The sequence below is a fragment of the Cladosporium halotolerans genome, assembly GCF_011745625.1.
Source record: "Cladosporium halotolerans strain TM138-S3 chromosome Unknown Sca22, whole genome shotgun sequence".
NCBI lineage: Eukaryota > Fungi > Ascomycota > Dothideomycetes > Cladosporiales > Cladosporiaceae > Cladosporium > Cladosporium halotolerans.
The window spans coordinates 149,828-166,757 of NW_027191473.1; the positions used below are offsets into that span (position 1 = coordinate 149,828).

At 57.5% G+C, this 16,930-nt stretch overlaps 6 protein-coding genes across 6 annotated transcripts; 3 read left to right on the forward strand and 3 right to left on the reverse strand.

The window, feature by feature from the left end:
• Positions 1–273: 273 nt before the first annotated feature.
• On the reverse strand, positions 274–2,601 carry WHR41_06149 (uncharacterized protein; the record flags this gene model as incomplete). Its single annotated transcript, XM_069374754.1, has 6 exons — positions 2,130–2,601; positions 1,830–1,895; positions 1,641–1,716; positions 1,494–1,556; positions 1,320–1,442; positions 274–1,261 (listed from the first exon to the last, which is right to left on the reverse strand). Exons 1-6 carry the CDS (start codon positions 2,173–2,175, stop codon positions 274–276), a joined length of 1,362 nt encoding a protein of 453 aa, XP_069228132.1. The 5' UTR covers positions 2,176–2,601.
• A 440-nt stretch (positions 2,602–3,041) lies between these two features.
• WHR41_06150 (uncharacterized protein) lies at positions 3,042–5,121 on the forward strand. Its single transcript, XM_069374755.1, has 2 exons — positions 3,042–3,476; positions 3,546–5,121. Exons 1-2 carry the CDS (start codon positions 3,409–3,411, stop codon positions 3,982–3,984), a joined length of 507 nt encoding a protein of 168 aa, XP_069228055.1. The 5' UTR covers positions 3,042–3,408; the 3' UTR covers positions 3,985–5,121.
• Positions 5,122–8,984: 3,863 nt separating this feature from the next.
• On the reverse strand, positions 8,985–11,519 carry WHR41_06151 (uncharacterized protein; the record flags this gene model as incomplete). The annotated part of the gene is made up of 5 exons (XM_069374756.1): positions 10,997–11,519; positions 10,609–10,944; positions 9,255–10,284; positions 9,173–9,195; positions 8,985–9,097 (listed from the first exon to the last, which is right to left on the reverse strand). The coding sequence occupies exons 1-5, from the start codon at positions 11,031–11,033 to the stop codon at positions 8,985–8,987; spliced, it is 1,539 nt and encodes a 512-aa protein (XP_069228056.1). The 5' UTR covers positions 11,034–11,519.
• A 267-nt stretch (positions 11,520–11,786) lies between these two features.
• Positions 11,787–12,224, reverse strand: WHR41_06152 (uncharacterized protein; the record flags this gene model as incomplete). The annotated part of the gene is made up of 1 exon (XM_069374757.1): positions 11,787–12,224. The coding sequence occupies one exon, from the start codon at positions 12,222–12,224 to the stop codon at positions 11,787–11,789; it is 438 nt and encodes a 145-aa protein (XP_069228053.1).
• A 408-nt stretch (positions 12,225–12,632) lies between these two features.
• Positions 12,633–14,034, forward strand: WHR41_06153 (uncharacterized protein). The gene is made up of 2 exons (XM_069374758.1): positions 12,633–13,180; positions 13,248–14,034. Exons 1-2 carry the CDS (start codon positions 13,082–13,084, stop codon positions 13,479–13,481), a joined length of 333 nt encoding a protein of 110 aa, XP_069228054.1. The 5' UTR covers positions 12,633–13,081; the 3' UTR covers positions 13,482–14,034.
• Positions 14,035–14,613: 579 nt separating this feature from the next.
• Positions 14,614–16,819, forward strand: WHR41_06154 (uncharacterized protein; the record flags this gene model as incomplete). Its single annotated transcript, XM_069374759.1, has 4 exons — positions 14,614–15,132; positions 15,190–15,484; positions 15,537–15,979; positions 16,032–16,819. Exons 1-4 carry the CDS (start codon positions 14,934–14,936, stop codon positions 16,817–16,819), a joined length of 1,725 nt encoding a protein of 574 aa, XP_069228059.1. The 5' UTR covers positions 14,614–14,933.
• Between the last annotated feature and the right edge of the window lie 111 nt (positions 16,820–16,930).

Consider the following 16,930-nt stretch of genomic DNA (forward strand, 5'->3'; position numbering starts at 1 on the left):
TTTTCTTTGCTTTGGGATGGGGAAAATCTCTTTCGTCGAGTGGGAAGGAGTTTGGGAAGAGGATAGATACAGCCAGCCAGTCAGCCAGCCAGCCCTGCGGGAACACAGCACGCGAATCGGGGCGAGAGATGCACTGCACTAGCGTGCATCCATAAACACATCTACCTTATAAAAGTACACAGCAGCATCCGGACGGAATACATCCTCTACTGTCCCCATCCCACCCTTCCATTCCCTCCCCATCATCAGCCCACGTCATCGCCCCAAGAAACCTCACCGCCCAAAATCAACCACCACCTCCCGCGCCAGCCTCCCCCCAAGACACGCCGCAAACTCCGCCATCACGCCCTTGATACTCCCCGCATCCGTCTCGCTGCCCTCCTGCCAAGAGACAATATCTCTCGTCCTATGAACCCCTCCCCTCCCCAAATAGATCTTCATGTCGTCCAAGTCAACCTGCTCCCGAAGCTCAGCAAGAGACAGCACGCCCGGCATCCCCAGCTCAAGCAGCGAAAGCCCCGACGCTGTAGCAGCCGTGGGAGTCGGGTGCAAGGGCGTCGGGTACAGCGCCTCCTCATCAGGCACCTTGTCGTCCTCCCCGCCATCAGCAAGAATCCCCTTCGCCCTCCCCTCCCTCTCCCTGCTCGCGCTCACCCACCTCCCTCCCCTCCTCCCCATCGCCCCCTCCAACGCCCCCTCCAACCGCCCCCACCCCCCGCCCTCGAAATCCAGCACCTCCTGCGGCCTGTAAGCAGCCTTGTACCGCATCTTCTCGCACCCGTGGATGTAGTAGCCCATGTAGTAATACGCGTAGCCGGCTTCGGCCGCGAGGGCGATTTCGCGCAGCGCGCTGAGCTTGCCGAGACTCCACTTTTCGTACTCGGGCGCGTAGATGAAGTAGACGCCGGAGACGGCGTGCGGGAGGAGGTCGAGGACGGCGAGGGCGATGAGGGCGCCGTCGAGGCGGTAGGGTTGGTGGTAGGAGCCTAGCGCCTGGCCGGAGGGGGTGGTGCGGGCGGTGAGGGGGGAGGAGCAGAGGAAGCGCTTGAAGCCGGCGCGGGAGATTTCGGCGGGCGATTCGTGGTGGACGTGTTGTTGGTAGGAGGCGAAGAGAGCGTATTTTTCTTCCGTGAAGGTGGCGGGTTCGAGGGGGGCGGTGAAGGTGTGGGCGGGCTGGGGGAGGGTGGGGGAGGGGTTGGGGGGCGTTTCGCTGGCGTGGATGCTGGTTTTGAGGTCGAAGGTGGCGTTGGACTTTTTATCGCTGGGGAGGGAGGGAAGTTAGTTGGTTGATCGATGGGATTGAAGTGCGAACGACGTACCTTTTGGTCTTTGGTGTCTTTTGGCTGGCTTGTTTCATGTATTCCTCTCCGAGGACGAATCGATTCCATCGATAGATGGTTTGTCGTTGATCACGACTGGCTTGGAATTCGGCGGCTGGTAGTCTTGGTGATGGTCAATGTCTGTACTTCAAAAGTCGATAGGAGAGAAATCACCTTATCGTGTAATGCGGGCAGCACGATCTTGAAGCGTCTGGTAGATACAACAGCGTTCCAGAGCTGAATGAGACGTTAGTCGTTGATCACATCATGAAAAGTGAGACCTGGAAAGACGCATAATATCATCGCTTATGCACAACTTACCGTCTCCACCCTCGATCCATGAGCATTTGATAATGCTCAGGATCCAGCGATTTGGACAGTGCATAGTAAGACGCGCCTTGGACAAGTCAACTTCCGAACCGGCAATACGAAACACACAAACGATCATCATGTAATTCTGATCAAACGCCAGCACGCAGACAAGCATGCAGCATCACGAGATCGACGCACGGGAATCGGGAGTTCGCCGACCTGACTCTTCGCCTTTGCAGTAACCGCAGTCACCGCTTTGGTAGCCTATCGGGGAGAAAGCCGGGTGTGTTAGCAAAAAGAAAAACAAAAAACAACAACAAAAACAGACGATCGCATGCTGGTGAGAGGCGTGAGGTCAAGCCCACGCCCTCTCCTTCCCAAAATGGAACGGCGGTCCGGTGGGTGGAGATGTTGATGTGAATAATGGAGGGACCGGGGGAGGAAGGAGAGCACGTGCCCCGTGCGAGCAGCGCGATTGGATTCTCGAGGCGGGCGTACCTATGGGCGTCATGAGGGAGAGAGGCATGCCGGTCGTGGCCTGCATGATGAACGCAGAGAGTGGGAGACCCGTTCGTGGGCGTGGAGACGCGGGCGTTTGCTGGGCGGTGGGATGGAGGCTGTAGACGGGAAGCGGAGTGGATCGGAGGCAGTCGGGCAGGGACGTGAATTCGAAAGCGATGTGTCACAAAGCCGCGGACGAGGTTGATGGTAGTGCAGGAGGAAGAGTGAAGGAACAATAATGGCTGTGGCTGTGACTCTGCTGGTGTAGTGGTGAGAGGCTGCGCTGCGGCTGCCCTCTTTCTTCAGCGCCGCCTCAGACACAGCGCAGGCGTGGGATGACGTTGCTGTACAAGCGACGGGCGAGACGACCTGAGGCACGCCGCACGACTGGATGCAGCTGGAAGAGCAGGCGGCCGGCACTTGACGCGCCTGCTGCCTGAGGTGCATCAAATATTGATTGATAAACCCACCGCGCCGGTGCAGGCGAGCGTGGGAGTAGGCAAAAGATGCATGGGAGCTCGCAACGCCCTCGCGACACACGCGACCACGTGCTCGCCTCTTTTCGACGCTGCCCCTCCAGCTGCCCCGCGCCCGTCGCCGCCCGCCCACGCTGTCGTGTGTCGGTGGCCTGCGCGGCTGGCATGACTACTGCAGCATACTGCACCAGGCCCGCCGGCAGCTGGCATGACTACTGTGCAGCACGGCACCAGGCCCGCCGGCAGCCCGCGCGCCCGCCGTGGACAATTCCCTCCTCTAGTGCCCGGCGAGCCAAAAGCAATTGCCCGTGCTCAAGCGCAACCTAAGGCCAAACCCGACCCTCGGACGGCGGCGGGAGGGAGGGAGGGAAGGCAAAGGCAAAGCCCAGGGCAAGCACGGCGAGCCCCAGACCCGCGACCCGGGCGTTTTGTATTTGACCACCCACCGCCCTCGCGCCCCGACCGCTCGCCATTCACTTCTCCTCCTCCTTCTCTCGCCATGCCGCACCGCTCGCCCAGGGCTCCCCTCCGCCTCACCCGATCACACGATCGTCCCCAGCCCCGTTGACCGCGGGCCTGAGGGTTGTATCCACGAAACCCCCCGTCTCGTCACACCTCACTCCACCCGCCCGCCGAAGCTTGCACGTGCCCACGCTTTCACGACCGCGAGTCCCGCCAGAGCACCGCCGCCTCGGCAGGCAACGACGAGACGACGACACACTCAATCAACCAATTGAACAAACGACTCACCCAACAAATCCAACTTCTCCACTTTCCTTACACCCACCTCCCCGCCCACCATGGCGCAGGAGCCCAAGGCCCAACCCGAGCGGTCAATGCACGCCCGCGTCGGCCGCGACAACCAACGGTACACACAGCAACCCCTCCACTCCCCCAACCCTCAAACAAACAAACCATTGACCCCCTCCCTCCACAGCTACGGCCCCTCCGGCGAACGCCTCGTCGCCGGCATCGTCCCGCTCTCCCCCGACCGCACGCAAGTCCTCCTGATCCAATCCTCCTCGCGCAAAGGCTGGGTGCTGCCCAAGGGCGGCTGGGAGGCCGACGAAGCGACGGAAGCCGACGCCGCCGCGCGCGAGGCCTGGGAGGAAGCCGGCATCCACGTGACCGTCGGCCGCGACCTGGGCGTCATCGAGGAGCGCCGCAGCGAGGCGCAGATCCGCAAGTACGGCGCGCTGGCGCCCAGGGCCGCGTACAGGTTTTTTGATGGGGTTGTGGTCAAAGAGGAGGCGGTGTGGCCCGAGAGTCACAAGCGGACGAGGTGCTGGATGCGGTATAGTCGGGCCAGGGAGTGTTTGGCGGCGAGGCCGGAGTTGTTGGAGGCACTGGAGAGGAGTGGGGTTAAGAGGGATTGAGGGAGATTAGGATGGGGTTATACAGGTTGTGGGTTGAGGGCGCTCGGTTAGTGACGACGAGGGCGCGCCTTTTTCTCTTTTTACATAAACCCGACTGTTGAGGGTGGTTTTTTTTATGGGCTGGGGAAATTTGCTATCGAGCGAAGCATGCATTGGAATATCGAACATCGATTTTGGGCCCAGCGGAAACAATGCTGAGGCTCCCCTGGCACATCTTCATTTGAGGTCTTTTCGTCTCAGATGGACTTTTTCGAAACCCGCCCCTGACAGCCCTGCGCTGCAGTTTTTCTTGATATCAAAACGGCGGACAATCGATCCTCAAACATGATAAGAATCTATCGTCGGACTTCTCAACACTGCTGACGACGTCGCAGCAACAACCAGCATGCAATGCGAGAGATAGCTTGATCGCTGGCCTGAGAGTAACAACAATGACACCGGATCACGAAGCGAACCCCTGTCTCAACCCAGCGGTCGGAGTCCATCGAGTCAACAAGTAGCCAATGGACAGCTTAACCACCCAGTATTCCCTGACAATGCCGCTACAGGCCCTCGAGTGACTTCTGCTCGGAAGTCTTCCAGCCAGTCCTAGCGCATGTCATCGTGGAGGTCCAAGCATCTCCGAGGCAAACAGCTCTGTATCAAGAGTCGGGAGGCGACAGTACTGCTTGCGCCTCCCTCTTGCTGTACCAGCATTGGAGTCGAGCTTCTCAGCGGCAGATCGCTTGTCGACAGAATACCAAGGCGAGAGCAGCCGCGCGAACTGTACTATAGTCTGGGAGCGTGGGTTGCACGGCGCGCACGTCACGGTTCAATTCTTCAGGTCTCTCGGCGGCAGGTCGCTTGTCAAATCTACGTGGAGGCGATGGTAGCGTCACTGAATGGTCTACGTGCACGTCAACATAGCTCTCTTAAGCTTCGTTGCACGTCAAACTCGAGCGTCGAGCGTTTTCCATGGCGGGTCGTTCATCCTGACTATAGATACGGAGGCGATGGTACATGCGCGAGCTGTACGGATCTACAACCAGAACCTCGTCGGCACGTTGAACTCGACGAAGGCGGCAACAGCTCACTCGTCTCAGATGAGGACGAAAACCATCTCCTCGAAGACTTTCGCGAGGGACATCACAGCAAGGCAGCTGAGATGCAGGAGTATCACGACAGCCAAAAGCGTGCGATTATGGCGTTTGGACTGTCGGCTATACGTTAGCTCTTGCTCAGTGCGGAGAGCCGATGGTAGGAACACGTAGTATTATCGCTCTGAGAGACCTAGGGCGAGTCCACGTACAGTTCACCGCGTGAAGTCCACTTCTGCAACTCCTGGCATCCACTCTCAGACTACCTCGACGAAGTCGGGACGGAGAGCAACTACCCTCAGACTCAGGAGATCGCGCACGATACAATCATGGCTTTCTGTGCGAGATTCGTAACGCCGTCTTCGACTAGTTCTTCTCTCCCATCGCCCGTCCTTGACCGAACGACAAGTTCAGAATGTGACACCTAAGCCCGGCGTGGCGATGCTACACTTGAACAAGGCTCTAATTGACGATTCCGGCTACAGACACTATCAGACAACTGCCTTCCTTGTCGAATATGGCAGACTCTTGTTCCAACCATTGCAGAATGGTGCTCGTCTCAGACATATCATGACTAGGAAAGCAACAGGTTGCTTCGGAGGAGTGTGTCACGAAATGGTCGAGAGCATTAACTCGATACAAGAATCAGCGCCTCCCTAGATTTTGAAGGTGCTATCAGAGACTATGAGATTAGAGAGGGCAAGGTCGTTCGTCGGAAACATCGCGTTGACGGTGTCTTCCTAGCTTACGGAGGTACTACTAGAGACCGTAAGACTATAGCGAGAGGTCTCTCTGGCTGTATACAATGTGCGCGACTTGTTGAACGCGACATGGCATGCCTGAGAAGTTTCATTGGAATCACAATCTCTCTGACATATGAGGTGATACCACCATGTACACGAATTCGCTCTGATATATAAGTAGGAGCGACCCGAACGGCACAACGCCTTAAGACGTGCTGTCGACCCATCGATGTGAACGCGACCCATCCCATCATCTAATGAATTCCTCAAACCGCAGCAGCGGATAGCAGCTCAAGAACACCAATGACATCGGGCCTCCACCCAGCCTCGGCGTATATGCAGTCGCACTGCGCTTTTTCCTGCAGATGGGGGCGTAACTCCACCATCGTGCATTCGAAATGTGGTATCTCTGCCCCGAGAGTGATCTTCGCACCGCCGACGTAGTCGGTCTCTTCGCCCGTGACGCGTCGAATCGTAAACATGCCCACAAGTACGGGAATGACATTGCTTGCCATTTCGTCGTTAGTCTTTGTCCCAATTGTGAAAATAGAGGCAAAGACAGTTAACGAGTGAGCTTGTTGGTGAGTGCGGTGTCATTGATAGCCTCCAGATCAAAGGTCCACGTCCTCTAATTCGCGCTTCAATTTCTTGATGTCGGCATAGACGAGGGGGCCGGTCCTCGTCGGTGCTACCAGATGTTGCGCGGTCTTCCAGACAAAGCTCAGAATGCCGCCCAGATCCCTGGTGGAGTTCGACATCGGGGTCGCCGACGGGTCGAAGAAATGGTCCCATTCCTGTTGCATGATGGCCTGTGTCTGCTGAGCGCATTCGTCGACGACGACGACGTTCCGCCATTTGGTGACAAAAGATGAAGAATACTTCACCGGCTGTGACTCGTGCTCTGCTGGGGCCTCGGTTTTGTTTGCGGCGGTCTCGACGCATCTGCGCGTCCAATTTGTCTTGTTCCTGCTGCACGATCGCCTGGGTCTGCAGCGCACCTTGGCTCTTGACACGATGGCATTCGTCGACGATGACGCGCCACCAGGTGGTCACGGAGGACGAAGAAGATTTCGGCAGCTGCGGCTCCTACTCATCCAGTCTCGGTTTCGATTGTCGCGCGACGGTCTCCTCGCGTCTACGCGTCGAGTATGTCCTGCTCGTCTTGAGCAGCCGATTCGTCGTCGAGATCGTCGTCGTGATCATCGATCATGACGGGCCACCATTTGGTGACAAAAGATGAAGTATACTTCACCAGCTGTGGCTCATGCTCTGCTGCGATCTTCTTCCCAATCCCTTCGTCTTCTTGGGCGTCGAGTTCGTTTTGCTCGTCCTGAGCAGCCGTTTCCACGTTGTCGCCCTCGTCATCGTTTTCGTCGAGGATATCTTCGCGGCTCGCGCCAGACCTCTGTTGCTGTTTTTCCTTTTTCTTCTCATTCTTCGTGGCATCGTTGCGCAAGCGCCATGCCTGGAGCGTTGTGAGAACGACCTGCCTGCCCGTCGACTCGGCCTCTTTTTCTAAACCCTCAATGAATGTCTGCAGAGCATCCACGTCCCGGATGTAATTACCGTCGCCTTTCGACCCGGCAATCGTATAAAACCTGGGCCATTCCAGGTTGTTCTCTGTGAGCTCTCTATTGTTGAACCGGTGGTCTAGCTCGTCTTTCCAAGCCAGCATCGAGTTCGGAGGGCCGATGATCAGGGTGGGGGCATAAGGCTCCGCCTTGAGTGCCTCACATTGACTAGCGAGGTCGTCATTGTTCGCCAGAAGCCATTCATCAGAGGGCTCGTCGTCGCCGTTTTGGTCCTTCTCCGAGTCCATGCCGCGTACTCAGACGGCTGCTCGGGATCAGGATCGTCATATGCGGCAATGGTAGCCTCACGGGCGCGTTTGAGAATTCTGTTGCGGTTGACGATCTGTGATTCAACTCCTTTGCGATGATTTGTCTGAAAACGAGTGTGAGATTATATCCGTGCTGTTACCATCAGCATCACATGCTGCCGATGAAGTCCCGCCATTGAGATGCTCTTCATTAGCGTTGTTCTCGGCGCCGCTTTCGAGGTGTCGATTTTGGTGTTGTCGAATGAACTGCGGCCTTGGTTACAGGATAGATGGACTGTACTGCAACTGTGCTGACATCGCGTTTTGATCAACCAGTGACGATGTCTGACTTCCATGTCATGAGCTCAGATGACCTGATGTGTGCATACTTTAGCCTCCTGCGATTGTGATAAGCCACCTGCCACTGAGATTGAAACGTTGTGAAATTGACGTGGACTGGATCCTCGGATGGCCTGCTTCTCGCATGTGAACCTGTCACATGCCAGTACCAGCGGATCCCTGCGGACATGATGAGCGGCATGCTACTGAGATACTTGAGAGGGTTGACCTCGACGTGGTTGAGCTTTCGCATGACCTTCATCATCTTCCTTCGATTGTGATGAATACTTTGCCACTCAATAGATTGACCTGCTCTTCATCTCGGTGAACAGAACCCTGACCGTGGTTTCACATGCTAAATGATTCCTCTATGCAAGTACCAACTTCTATCTACACTCGTCATTGGTATCTTGCCACTGAGATGCTCGTTTCGCATCAGAAGTCGGGGGCTCTGTCTCGTCACTCCTCTGATCTTGCCAGGCTTGTCCACTCTCTTTTCTCCATGCGACTGGCCTGCGGAACACCCGACGTAGATTCTGCATATGCAAAATTGCTGTCAAAATCTTGGAGACGCTGACGAGTTTGACTCTGATTCGGCCCATGCAGAAATGGTGTCGAGGGGTCGGAGATACTGTAGAGTTTTACTCTGATTCGGCACATACGGCATTGGTTTTAAGATTTTGAAGATGCAGCTCAGTCTTTCTATGATTCGGCACAAGCAGAGTTGCTCTCAAGTTGAGGATGGTCAGTGTATCGCTGTAGGCAAGGAGATGATTCCTCAAGCTCTGACATTTGAGAAGCTCAACGCAGATTTGGCACATGCAGAATTGCTTTCGAGATCTCGAAGATTTGCCTGGTTTATTGCTGACTCGAGATCAGGATTGCTTTAGAGATCTCTATCAGATTGTCGAGTGTGACCGTAATTCGGCATATGCAAAATTGGTTTCGAAGTCGGACTGGGAAAGTTCAATGTACCACTGTGGGCAAGAAGACAGCATCTCAGACTGTGAACTCTGCGCGCGCTCAAAGCCTTGCCCGTTCTCGGTCGTCACGAGCGAAGATCCCTTTCACTCGTTGCTTGTCCATTTCGGCTGATTTGAGCACTCGTCTCAGGAGTTTGCCGGTTGGGCTCTTCGCTGTAGAGGCAAAGTCAGTACGCGTTTCAAACTCAACACATGCCGAGCAAACCTCGTCACGCGTGACGGCCATACGAAAGGCAGAAGGACGCAACATACTGCGACATCGTCAGCAAACCCAATCCCACGCCATCTCCACTCTCCAAAATCCACTCACCGAATACTTTCCCGAAATTCCACCTCCACCAGCCACTTATACCTCACCTTCCGCCCCCTCACAAACTCCAACAACGCCCCCGCCAACCCCTCGCTCCCCTCCACGCCCTCTCGCAACACAACGACCGCCTTCGGCCTCTCCCCCGCATATGCGTCCTCAACCCCCAGCACAGCCACATCTTCCACGCTCTCGTGCCCCAGCAGCAGATCCTCCAGCTCCGCCGGCGCAACCTGCTGGCCCTTGACCTTGATCATCTCCTTGATCCGATCCTCGATGAAAATCAACCCTTCCTCATCGATGTGCCCAACATCGCCCGTGTGCAGCCAGCCGTCGCGGAAGGTCTCGGCCGTGGCCTTGGGGTTGTGCAGGTAGCCCATCGCGATCTGGGGCCCGCGCGCGCAGATCTCGCCCGTCTCGCCGGGGCCGAGCTCGCGCCTGGGCCCGTCGTCGTCGTCGCCGTCGAGCGAGAGGACTTTGGCGGCTGTGTTGGCGACGAGTTTGCCGGCGGACGTCGCGTACTTGTACGCGTAGTGCGAGGGCGGGTGCGCGGAGATGCAGGCCGTCGACTCCGTGGCGCCGTAGCCCTGGCGGAAACCGGTGGAGGGGAAGTTGTGCTGGAGGAGGGAGATGATTTCGGGGCTGATGGGGGCGCTGCCGGAGGACCAGCGTTTGACGACGTGGCGGAGGGCGGGGAGGTGGGGGCGCGCGAGGGGATCCTTGACGAGGCGGATTAGGATTGGGGGGACGAGGATGAGCTCTTCGATCTGGTGGGTTGTTATGCAGGTGAGCATGGCGGGGAGGTCGAATTTGGTTAGCATGAAGCAGTCGCCGTTCATGAGGAGGGGGTAGGTGCAGAAGCGGACGAGACCGGTGATGTGGAAGAGGGGCATGACGGCGAGGATTTTGTAGCGGGTGCCAGGGGTGACGAGCTGGAGTTGGCGGAGTTGGTGGCATTGGGCGATGATGTTGTGGTGGCTGAGCATGACTGCTTTTGGGAGGCCGGTGGTGCCGGAGGAGAAATTCAGGTAGCCTGTTGGGTATTGTCAGTACGTGATATGAGGGTCTGTATGGGATCGTGTGTGGCGAACTGTGGTGCTGGTCAGCGAAGAACGCGTTGAAACCGATGATATGGCAGGATCATACCCGCAAACTTCTTTGTTCGTCTGCCCTGTCGATATGCTCCATGCTGGAACCTCATCCATTTTCTCTCCGTCACTGATCATGGCCTGAAGACACCTAGTCCCGTCAACCTCTCCCTCCAGCAAGATAATCCTGTCTTTCTCCAACCCCACCGTCTTCGCAGCCTGTACAGCGACATCCAAGCAAGAGGGCAAAGTGAATATGATTCTACTACCAGCCGTCTTGATAGCATGCACCATCTCATCGACACCATACGCAGGACTGGCACCATTGACTCGCGCACCAACGCGTAGCGCAGCCCACATGGCGACCGGGTACCAGATGCTGTTGGTGGCGAACAGAGAGACGGTCTCGCCTGGCTGGAGACCATAGGACCGAACCAGAACATTACTAAGGGACGTGGCGAGCTGCTTGACCTGAGGAAACGATAGTCTCGACGAAGGGTTGAGTGCGTCGATGTATGCACCCTGTTCAGTCGATGATGGGTTGGCGACGGGGGAGTATGAAGGGTGTTCGAAAGCCCATTGCCATGTTGTAAGATCTGTTGGGACTGTTCTCATGTCAATTAGAGACCTAGTAAGCGAATTCTGAAGAATCCTTACTGTCAAGATCCGGATGAGGCGATTTCCAGATCACCATCGTGGCGCGGTTTTTGGATGAATTGATCGCTAAGATGTCAGCTCAACTGAGAAAGGTGTTTTGCTCAAAAACCTAGAACGACGCTGTTTGTTGCTGAACTTTTCTTGCATTCAGAGTGGACATTTGTATCCTCGATAGATCAATTATCGTCGGCATTCCAAACATCGTTGCTCACTGAAGCGTGGAGACTCAACTTTGCCTCGGCAAGCGCACAAAAGCTGTCCCGATCCAAGTGTGCCGTGTTCCGACAACACCGAGCATCCTCAAGACGACCTTGGAAACTTATTGCTCCTGGCTGCGTCCGCCGCTGCGAGATGCAAGAGTTACTCCATCCGGCAGAAGGTAGTCTGAGCAGACCACGTTCATCGGTCACGTGACAATGGAGCCTTCAGGACTGTCCCCGATCCTTAAGCTCATACCGACGCGCTCCGCAAAGAAATCAGAGGCTGAGCCACTGAGAGCGGTACAATTGACCGTCTCTCATGACCCAGCCAATTTGACGGAAGTCCCCCGCAGCCGAGCGTGTCTGCCTATCACGAAACCCGCAAATTTTTGGAATACTACACGCTCATATCCTCGCCCTCCTTGAGATAAACGGGAGTCCGACCAGCGAGAGCAGCACAATCCGTCATTTCCAAGCCCGCAAGCTCTCAGACACTTCACGCTCATATCCTCGCGCTCCTGAACAGGAACAGGAGTCCGACCAGCGAGAGCAGCACAATCCATCCGTTTCCCTAACAGCCAAAGAACCACTTACTCCCCCTTCACACCCCCAATCCGCCTCACCTCCAACCACCCCGCCACCCAACAAAGCCCCACAACACCCGCGAATACCTCCCTCTGGCTGACCCCCTCCCTCCTAAACTCCGCATCAAACCAATCCGTCCCGGGATACAGAATCGCGCTCAGCCCCGCGCCACAGTACAGACTGCCCGACACCGCCGCCATAATCACACTATGCCTCTCTTCGGCTTTCGAGAGGGCCGTGAAAGCGGGCCGGAAAGCGAAGTACGTGCTCGTGAGAGCCAGCAGGACGGCGAGGGACATGGTCTGGCCGTTGTGGAATTTGGCGTGAGGGGGCCAGAGCGGGTTGTGGATGTGGGTTGCGTTCCAGTCGGCGAGGAAGGCGCCAAGGGAGTAGGAGATGTTGGCTAGGAGGAAGAGGAGGCGGCCGGGAGTTAGGAGGGGCATGGTTTTGGTTCGCTTGCACGTCGGGATCGTTTGTTTTGTCGGATTGCCGGTGGGCGAGCTGGGATTTTTGGGCGATCGGCGTGGTTTAGATTGGCGATTAGATAGGCGGCTGCGGAGTTGGCTGGAGAGTTTGTTGCCTGGCATCGGTTGGATGTTGTCAGGCTTATGTATCGTTCGTGCGACCTGCAGTCAGCAACACGTGGAACGGTCCAGAGACGTACATGTACATTTCTCAAGCTTACATACACATCGGCTTGTGAAACAAAGGCGATCAGGCTGGCGTCATGCACGGCGAAGCACAAGCTCCACCCGACGCGGACGCCGAGAAGCTGGGGTTTGCCGCAGCCCGACGTGTGAGCTCCTGTGACGACCTCAGGCAAGGTACCTGCGCATCAACCTCTTATCTGTTACTTCTGTCTTGCAATCTACACACGAGATGCAAGGCAAATAGGTATCTTTCAATATCGCTGCTTGTTTATTGCCTCGGCCAAGGCTGCCGTGCTCCTCGTCGCACGCCTACCGACTGTCCCGGCGGCGACTGACCGCATCAGCTGCCCCGCTATCGCCTCTCTGGCTGCCTCGTTCCTTGGTACCTCCTGCGTCTCCTGCGCTGCTTGCTATAAAGACAACTGCATCTCACGTGCGCACGCGCCTGGCGTCTTGATCAGTGACTGGAGCTTTGCCCGGGTGCATCCCACGTCATCTCGGTAGCCACCACCGGCGCACCAACACCGGCTACATCCTCCGCCATCGACCTCAACCATCAGCACCAGGACATCGCGCAACACATTCGGCATCAACATCACCTCAACCAGCCTTCCCAGCCAGGCGGGCCCATCCCAACCAACACCACAACCATGGGCCTCGCCTACAACGTCTACCTGAACGCCAAGCGCATCTACGGCTGCAAGAACTGCAAGACGCACCTCGCCGACCACGACGAGATCATCAGCCGGGTAAGCCCACAACTCCCCTCACCACAGCCTCCCAAGAATCCCCCTCCCTGCTAACATCTCATCGCAGAACTTCCGCGGCCAGCACGGCAAAGCCTTCCTCTTCGACAGCGTCGTCAACGTGCAGGCCTCGGACCCCAGCGACCGCAACATGACGACGGGCCGGCACACGGTGCGCGACATCGCGTGCCGGCAGTGCAAGGAGGTGGTCGGGTGGAAGTACGACAAGGCGTACGAGAGCACGGAGAAGTACAAGGAGGGCAAGTACATTCTCGAGGCGGAGCTGCTGAGCACTGTCTCTTGAGGGAGAGCCTCTTGCGCGCGTGACGAGCAGAGCGCCCGTTCGTGAGGGTACGGAGGAACCTCAACGGGACAACACTTTATGCATTATGACTTGGGATTGGCGTCTGTGGGCATGGCTTGCTCTTTTCGGGGTGGGAATCGGACTGGGATGGATTTGGCGTTTGGTTTGGGCGGGAACACAGCGATGCGAGCGAGACTGGTCTGGTCTGGTCATGTCATGTCACATGGGACAGAGAGGCGAGGCGTGTCTGGAGAGCGATCAGCGTGCTATTGAAAGCCTGCCCTGGGCGTGACCGGAGCCAGGGTATTATTTGAGATAGACAACGTTTCCAGCACAACGACCGCAGATTACTTCGTATGCAGTAGTCTCGACCTCTCGCGCCACGGGCCGCATTTTGACAAGTGCAGCTCGCTAAGGAGACTGACAGGCGCCACTGGGGAAGCGAGGAGGCAGCAGCACGGGCTGTCGGACAGTATTGTCGTGTCGACACAATGGAGACGTCAAATAGTCCGTATGCGTGTGTGTACCACCAATATGACAGGCGTCGCTCGAGCCGTCACAAAGCTTGTGCATTCTCTGCAGCAGCGTAGTTGCGTAGTTGCGTAGTTCCAGTCTCCCGGTCCTCGATCTCCCCCAGTGAGCCGATGAGATGCCGGGCGTGATGGGCTCGATCAGTAGCGCCGCGAGCCCGTCGATCCAGCAAGATGCGACAGGGGCGCACGAATCGCCGCTCGCCAGTAGTGCAAAGGGCAGAGGCAGAGGGCAGGGTAAGCTTTCGCGCTCAGGCCGTCGGCACGTCTTTGCAGACGGCAGAGGCGCAAGCGATGCTTCAGCCACGAAGATCCTCCGAGATCTCCTGCTGGCGCTGCCTGCGTCACTCGAAGGCTCGCTCTGCAAACCCTTGCAAGATCGTCGACTGCAAATCTGCTCTGCCCACACACATTGGCCGAGCGTGCCTGATGGCCCCATGCGATCAGCGCGCCTCGTTGACGCGGGCCAAGCGCCAGGCACCATCTCTGCACTGCTGCTACCGGGTCGTTGGGCCCCAGCGAGCGTGCGAATACCATTTCCGTGCGGCCATGGGCCACCGCGCCGCCGATCGCGCGCGCGCTCGGGCGATGGCGTGGCCGCGCGGTGGAGGGCATCGCCCTCGCGAGCACGCCAGCTCTTCATGACTTGCCCTGCGACGCACCTGAGACCTGCGCATCGCCGGGCCCCAGCGCTACAGATCGGTAGCCTACCGGCCTGGGTCCTGGAGAGTTGCTGGCGCACGCTCCGATCGAGCGAAGTCAGTAGGTAAATATCTGAGACCCTGCCTCTGCATGTTTCATCGCCCTCTCGTCACCACTGCTGCTGCGTGTACGTACGGCTAGGACGTGTGCTGCGTTTGTTCCATTCTTGTCAGTCACATACGAAGGCGTGAGGGATAGCTCTGGAAGCGCTGCTCTCGCCATGTCGTCGTTCTCCTCCTCGTCCAGGAGCGACTCGCCCAGGCTCTCGCCCCAGGGCTCCATCACTAACCATATCACGACGAGTACGGTTGTTGGCGCTGTCCGCCATGCGCATTACATGGGCTTGAGCGGCCCTGCGTTGCGTACCGCCATTGGCCTCACGGCTGGAATGTCGTTCCTCGCGTTCGGTTACGGACAGGGTGAGTAGTCTCTTTCGCGACGATTAGTCTACGATCAATGCTAAAAGTGCCTTCCAGGCGACATCGGCGGTATTATGCTCGTCGACAACTTCCGCGAAATGTTCCCCCAGATGGACGCCAGGACCACGCCGACCCTGCCCGTCGCGACGCTCGCTGGTGTCGTCGTGGGCAGCTGGAACCTGGGCTGCCTCGCTGGAGCGGTGTTCACGTTCTTCCTGTGCAACCTGCTCGGTCGCAAGGGCTGTATCATTGTCGGTCTGAGTATCGAGGTCATCGGCAAGATCATCCAGTGCTCGGCTTTCACGCTCGGCCAGTACATTGCTGGGCGCGTCGTTGCTGGTGTCGGTAATGGGTAAGTTGTGCTTCGATTCGAACGTACGTTCGACGACACTGACAAGAAACAGATTCATCGCGTCGACGATCCCCGCCTGGCAAGCCGAATGCTTGAAGACGCACCGCCGCGGTACTCTTCTTTTGGTCAGCTTCGGCTCTTGCATCACCCTCGGTCTCGCCCTGTCCTACTGGCTCACCTACGGCTTCTCTTGGATCCACACTCTGTCGGTGTCTTGGCGCTTCCCTGTCGCCTTCTCGATCTTGCTCATCCTGCCTGCATTGCTCATGATCGTCTTCCTGCCCGAGTCTCCTCGCTACCTGCTCCTTTGCGGCAAAGAGGCTGAGGCTCTGAATGTGCTTTCCGCTCTTGAGGAGCTACCGCCTGACCATGAGGACATTCGCCGTGAGGTCCTGCTTATCAAGAACACCGTCCTGAGACTGGCTAGCGGCAGCTCGGTTGGTGGTCTGTTCTCTATGGGCAAAGAGAGGCATCTCCACCGTGTCGTCCTGGCGAGTAAGTAAATCTTGTTTGTCAATGCACCTACACAACGCTAACCCTCCCCCAGTCATGCTGCAAATCTTCCAGCAATTCACAGGCATCAACCTCTTCGTCCAATTCCTCGGCAGCATGTTCGCCAACCAGCTCATGTACCCCGTGCAGCTCGGCCTCCTCCTCGCCGCCTGCTGCGGCACCTGGTTCTTCCTCAGCTCCGTCTTCGCCGTCATCGGCATCGACCGCTACTTCGGGCGCCGCACGCTGACCATCTTCGGCGCGAGCGGCATGTTCGTCTGCATGGTCCTCCTCTGCATCCTGGCCTACCTCGGCACGCCGGCCTCGCACCACGCCATGTCCGCCTTCCTCTTCGCCTACACGGCCTTCTTCTCCGTGGGCTGGCAAGGTATGAGCTGGCTGTGGGCCGTCGAGCTCATCCCGCTCAGCATCCGTGGGCCGGCCAACGCGCTCTCCACCGCCGTCAACTGGCTCGCGAACTTCTGCGTCGTCATCACCTGCCCCGTCATGTTCACCAACATCACCTGGCGCACCTACGTCACCTACGCCGTAATCAACTTCCTCATCGTCCCCGCCATCTACTTCTTCTATCCCGAGACCGGCTCGCGCAGTCTTGAAGAGGTGGACTTGCTCTTCGAGAGCGCGGCCGCGGAGGGCAACCCTTGGTTCTCGGTCGTCAAGGTCGCGAAGCGCGAGCCCAGGTGGTTCGACCACGAGGGCGAGAAGACGGAGGGCTACTCGAGCAACGGCACGACGGATCCGAGCTCGAATGACCCGAGCTCGATCAACGAGAAGCCTAAGCCTTACGGGCCGCTGCGCAGCGGGCAGAGCGACGATCAGTGAAGGTGCTGATTCGTATCTGTCGCTTTGTTTCTTTAACGACCGAAATCGGATCTACCGGCTTTTTGTGCGCGAGACATCTTTAGACCTCGCCGTTTCTTCCATTTGGGTCAG

Bases quoted from the DNA above. Each gene is read 5' to 3' on its own strand.
- WHR41_06150 (XM_069374755.1), top strand. From the start codon at position 3,409: ATGGCGCAGGAGCCCAAGGCCCAACCCGAGCGGTCAATGCACGCCCGC. The intron at 3,477-3,545 runs GTACACACAGCA...CTCCCTCCACAG, and splicing joins GTCGGCCGCGACAACCAACG to CTACGGCCCCTCCGGCGAAC.
- WHR41_06153 (XM_069374758.1), top strand. From the start codon at position 13,082: ATGGGCCTCGCCTACAACGTCTACCTGAACGCCAAGCGCATCTACGGC. The intron at 13,181-13,247 runs GTAAGCCCACAA...ATCTCATCGCAG, and splicing joins ACGACGAGATCATCAGCCGG to AACTTCCGCGGCCAGCACGG.